This window comes from Helianthus annuus, chromosome 10, assembly GCF_002127325.2.
Source record: "Helianthus annuus cultivar XRQ/B chromosome 10, HanXRQr2.0-SUNRISE, whole genome shotgun sequence".
NCBI lineage: Eukaryota > Viridiplantae > Streptophyta > Magnoliopsida > Asterales > Asteraceae > Helianthus > Helianthus annuus.
The window spans coordinates 137,546,036-137,552,035 of record NC_035442.2 but is presented as its reverse complement, the minus strand read 5'-3'; the positions used below and the strand labels follow the sequence as shown (position 1 = coordinate 137,552,035).

Sequence of the window (6,000 nt, the reverse complement as noted above, 5' to 3'; positions counted from 1 at the left end):
ATATATTTTTAGCTAGAGATTTAAGTCAGATGCGATACTGTTTATTTTGAACATATTTTTTTCTCTAAAATCTGTATATAAATATTCTTTGAAACTCTTAATCTGCATGGAAGTTGCCCATCAAGTCCCATTCAAGTCAGATTTTTTGCGAACCCTACACGCATACATATATAGAAGGTGGATCCGATACAAATTGTATTTCCTTAACAAGCATAGGAAATAATGTGGCACACTAATCGGATCGATTAGTCTAATGGTTAAAACTAATTCGTTAACAGTTTTATAATTAATTGATAGTTAGTAAAGATACAAAAAGGGTAAAAAAGATATTTCTCCTCATGTTTACTTTTCATATTAAATACTAGAGTAAACTGTCATTTTTGTCTCTGAGTTTTGGTCACTTTAGTTCAAATTTGAAACTTTTTACATCTGGGTCCCTGTGATTTCATTTTTTTTCCATTTTGGTCCAAAAATGAAATCAGCTCATATTTCATAAATTAAATCCTGTTTTTTTTTTCTTTTTCCTCAGGGGCAAAATGGTCATTATGAGTTTTATTATAACAATTTATTAAATAGAATAATTAATCCTTTATAAGCAAAGACCCCTTCTCACCACCGCCACCACTCTCGCCTCTCTCTAACACCACCGCCACCATGAACTCCACCACCGCCACCTCCTCCTCCTTCTCACCACCGCCACCACTACCTTCTCACCACCGCCACCGCCACCACCACCTCCTTCCACCACAGCCACCGTTCCCCTCCTCAACACCACCGCCTCCACCACGTCCTTCTCACCACAGCCACCATCTCCTTCTCCACCGACGGTCTTCTGCTTCACGATCTTACACCTAACACAATTACAAACCCTATATATCATCACATCATTCCATTTATGTTGTTTCGGACTCTCAGGTTGCAGAAATCTGAATCTAGGGTTTCTATTTGACGGAGATTTCATCAAATTGAAGCAAGATTAAGAACATATAGAAGACTAATGGCAACAAATATCCAAAAAAAGTAGATCGAAGGAAAACAGAGGAGGATAACAACTCTTGAAGGGGTTTTAAGCTTCAAGAGCTTTAAAGCAATTGCCTTTGTGGCTAAAAGAGCTTCAGAAGGTGAACAACAGATTAAAGACTTGAGGGTTCTTCTATTGTGGTGGTTTTTTCATGAGGTTAGGTTGATTTTGATGGTTAAAAAACAGAGCTTTTTGCATATTGGTTTGTGGGTGTTGAAGTTCGTTGTAATTAGATGAGAATTTGATTTGGGTTTTGAAATTGGGGTTTTTTGAATTGGAATAATGTTGTTGTTGTTCACCGAATTGAATGATGGGTTTCTTCTGACGCATTTACAAGTTAACAATCATGTGTTGATCTGTGTGTGTGTTTTTCTATGGGGACAAAGAGGCAAAAACTGGCGCCGTTGTCTGATTCACGATCTCATACGTAACACAGTTACAAACTCTAAGTGGCATTGCAACATTCAATTTTTGTTGTTTCAGATGTTTAGGTTGCCCAAATCTGTGAGTTATGGTTTCTGAATTGATGTTCTTAGTTGGGTTTGGAGAAGATGATGGTTGGGTCTGTGCTTCTTTTATAAGCTAATGGAATTAATTAATTTAATTATTTTAATTAATAATTTGTTAAAATAATACTTGTAATGACCAAATTACCCCTGAGGAAAAGAACAAAACATTAGGATTTAATTTGAGGAATTTGACCGGATTTCAGTTTTGGATCAAAATGGAAAAATACTGAAACCACAGGAAGCCAGATGCAAAAGATTTGAGATTTGGACTAAAGTGACAAAACTGTCCAAATCCCAAGGACCAAAATGACAGTTTACTGGAAATACTAAGTTCTCTCAATAAAAGTTAACACGTGTGGCTCTTCCCATTTTATCTTATAAATGAAAAAAAACCTTAATTAGAAACTATGTAACTGGTACATAAAAGTTTTTTTGGTTTCTTTTTTTTTTTTTTTTTTACATTACTAGCTAGATTGTGTTTAGTTGATTCTTCCACACCATCTAATTTGCCTAAATTATGTAATAACTAGTCCATCATCAGCTAATGTGTTTTTTCTATTATTTTTTCTATTATTTTTTTTACACTGAATCCTTGATCCACCACATCACTTTAAGTTTCCGGAAATCAGTTTGTTAAGGTTGGAGTGGAAATAGAGCTCGTTCAAGTTTTCCATAGATTTGTCCCAACTTGAGATTACATAACAGGTTATGAGTCTCTATTTCAAAACACTAGACTTGAACCGAGCACAAGCCTGATCTTCTGAAATTCTAATATGCGGAGTTTGAATATTATAAACTCCCGTTACAGTCTGCGAGCTTACATTTCTAAAGTTATGATAAAATACAAATAGAATTAACATGCTAAGCATCCAAATAACTAAGTAACTAACATAACTATGCTAACTTGCTAGTAATTACTATTATTACTACCATATTTCATTTATTGTAGCGTAAATATAATATTGTTAAAAACTGTCAAGTAATAAGGTTATCGGGTGTGAGGGACATTGATGGGACGTCAAGCCCTGTGGAGGACCATCCACACCGCCCCCACTGGTCCGTCTCGTTGTCTCCATCTTCCCCTTGCCGAGCCTGACGCTCCAAACTTTCAAAAAGTTAGCCGTTCGCTAATGGCTACAATACAAAAAAAAATAATATTATTATTTTCGATATAAATAACACAATCACCTATTTCTAACCCAATCGCAGTCAAACTCTCTCCTACTTTCATACATTCTTAACTTATTTTCTTTAAACCTCTCAAAATTTTATACAATTTCAACCTCTCTAAAAAGTACACAATCTCTTGATCTTCGTGGTGTTTGTCATCTTCGTGGGAAGGAGATCAGTTTTTTGTAAACGGCATAATGCAGGTGTCGCAGATGATCACTGAGAAGGAAGAAGGGGAAGAAATCACGTCACAACCACAGACTAGGCAAGCAACCATCAACAGAGACCGAGAAGGTCAGTTTATATTTGTATTTAATTTTATGTCATTATTATATTCTTATGTCTTTATTATTTTTTTTGTCGTTGTTTTTTTTGCGTTGTTATTATGTACATGTAGGAGCCCACGATAGATTGGTGGCCGATCACTTTGCCGACGAACCGTTGTACACGGCCGCAATGTTTAGGCGTCAATTCCGAATGAGTAGCCCATTGTTCTTACAGATAGCCAATGACGTATTGAGAACTGACCCCCTTTTTTACATTACGGTTCGATGCTAGAGGCAAAAGGGGTTTCACCACCTTACAGAAATGCACAACGGCAATTCGCCAAATGGCATATGGGATGGCAACGATGCGTGGGACGAGTATTTAAAGATATTCGAAAGAACTGCACGAGAATGCTTGTACAACTTTTGCAAGTGTGTGGTGTAGGTCCCTCTTGGAGGATGACGAACCTAAACCTTGTTATACTAACCCACTAGCGAGTGCGGAATCCAAGCTAGCAAGCAAACCGGGATGAAACAAGCACAAACACAAACACACAAAGATTCACCGATTAACACTACTGTATTAATGCGAATGAAAGGTTCTGGTTACAAGCACAATGTTCACAAATGTGTTTTGCAAACTCTCAAAGTGTGTGTGTGTGTTTCGGACAGAATGCTCTCAAGTCTCTCTATCTCTCGGTGTGCATCTGTTTCACAAGTCTCTCAAGTCTATCTTTGAACACACACTGCATGGGTATATATACCCAGCATTGGTTGTCTGTCCGAAGGATTCGATAGATGGTCGAAGGATCATCTATCGATGTCAAAGCCATCGAAGGATTCACAAGCACCTCGAAGGATGGTGTATCCTTCGAGGTCTATTAGTTTCCATCGAAGCATATCTTTCGTGGGCATCGAAGGATTTACACTATCCTTCGATGCCTTATCCTTCGACATAGACAACCATATTTCTAACAGATTGGCCAAGTCAAACCAGGAGGACGGTTGACTTGGTCAACTTACAGGACTGACAAGGACATCGTTTACATCGTGACCGAATACAGACAAAGTACAGACACAAGTGCACCAACAAACTCCCCCTTGGCTGTAGCTTTGTCTCGAACTTCGATGTTTGCAGATTTGTCTCGATCTTGATCATCTTTGATCTTCATGTCTTCAAGACTCTGATGTCCTTTCAAGTCTTCAATGCCGGAGGATCTTCAAGGTCTTCACGTCTTGAAAGCAGAGAGTGTATCAACAAACTACCCGTATCATGTAGGAAGTGTATTGACAAACTCCCACTTAACATAAGCTCCCCCTTGAGTTATGCTCGTGAAATACTTGTTCTTTATGAAGTGAGATCCTTGTGGTGTTGATGATGGTCAGCGGCAATTCGATCAGTGCCTTCACGTCGTGTCTTCATTCCGAAGCTTTGTCATCGACCATGTTCTCCTTGCCTTTAGAATCTGCGCATGCAAGAAATCTAAACGCGTAATGAGAACAACTGCTTGGAATATAGTTAACATAAACAAATGACACACGTATGACCATGTCACAATCAAACACCGTCCGACAGTTTGAAAGTTTAATAAATTTATCAATTTTAGTTTCCAACTTTCAAAACTTGCAAATTTTGACCGTTTATGAAGATTTAGTCAATTCGGTTTTCGTTCAGGTTTCAGGTAACGAAGACTCGAGCTCCAACATCGTACGATCGAAAATAAAATAGAAATAAAATCTTTTTTTGGTATTTTTGAAATTTTCAAATGTAAAGACTGAAAGCAGTAAATAAATATATACAGACATTCTTTTTGCGAGTTTCGAGGGTAAGAGAATCATATCAGTGTACGGTCATGCCAAAACGCTCTTGTTGTTCAGTTAGTTAACGTTAAGATAAGCATCCTATAACAATTATCGGTATTGTTGTCCACTTAAGCTCAACTTATCAGATGTAATCATGTTTAGGAGATACATTAAGGTATGATTTATACTTACCGACCGGTGTTCATCCACATCACGACACATTCCCGTATCAAGGTATGCACGAGAGTTCATCTTACCGGTGAGTATACTGATTATCATCTGTTTGACCGTATATGATGTGAGATTCTCACTTATTTTGATTTGAAAACAAGCCCTATGTGATATAATCACTTATTGATGAGGAACTTGATTTTCATATGCATGAGGGCACAGGAGCAAGTTCGTGAACAGGTCAGTACTTCCGTACAGCAGAGAGACGAACTTGACTCCCGGATAAATGTGATATTTTATCACTTATTTGATAGGACATGTGATTGTTTATCACTTATTGAGGTCGAATGCAGTATGTAATATGTACACGTATGTATAGTATCATGGAAGATCTAGACTTGCGTCCCCGTTATTTTTCGGTAAAAGATACAACCATGATACACAGATGATAAGCAGCATAATGACCGAATATCTCAGAACCTCGGCAATCTATCAAACGAAATTTCGGTACTAAGACCATATGCCAATGAATGGTTCCCACCTGGTCTTCAGTCGATTAAGATTTATATCACCCTGCACACTTTAAAATGATTGTGAGCCTACCGATACATCTTATATAGAGCTGCTTATCGTTTTTCATTTAAGGTTTAAAGAGGTTTGGATAGACCACTGATGTACTATCATTTTCTCTTTTGCTCGCCAGGAAACTCATTTTTGTTTTTCTATTGTTTTTGTGTTTTTGAAATTTTTCGATGTTTTTGGATTTTCAGATTTTTGGATTTACTCCCCCTAAAATAAAAAAAACTAAGACAAATTTAAAACACAAAGGTATTTATAAAAATGATTTTCTGATGTTGGTTTTACTCTTGCTTGACCTTAATGCCGTTTACCAATAATAAAAAGTCAAATCTTGATTTGTCAAATGCTTTGGTAAATAAGTCGGCACGTTGGTCATCGGTGTGGACCTTAACAACATCGATTAGCCTTTTCTCAAAGCAATCACGTATGAAGTGATATTTGATTTCGATGTGTTTGGTCTTTGAGTGCTGCACAGGATTTC

General features: G+C 37.3%; 1 protein-coding gene across 1 annotated transcript; it reads left to right on the top strand.

Annotated features, from left to right (window-relative positions):
- The first annotated feature begins 2,897 nt into the window (after nt 1-2,897).
- On the top strand, nt 2,898-3,411 carry LOC118482703. Its single transcript, XM_035978322.1, has 3 exons — nt 2,898-2,994; nt 3,098-3,213; nt 3,259-3,411. Exons 1-3 carry the CDS (start codon nt 2,898-2,900, stop codon nt 3,409-3,411), a joined length of 366 nt encoding a protein of 121 aa, XP_035834215.1.
- Nucleotides 3,412-6,000: the final 2,589 nt, after the last annotated feature.

Coding starts and splice junctions, on each gene's coding strand:
- LOC118482703 (XM_035978322.1), top strand. CDS start 2,898: ATGCAGGTGTCGCAGATGATCACTGAGAAGGAAGAAGGGGAAGAAATC. Junction 2,995..3,097: donor CATCAACAGAGACCGAGAAG/GTCAGTTTATAT, acceptor ATGTACATGTAG/GAGCCCACGATAGATTGGTG. Junction 3,214..3,258: donor TCTTACAGATAGCCAATGAC/GTATTGAGAACT, acceptor GTTCGATGCTAG/AGGCAAAAGGGGTTTCACCA.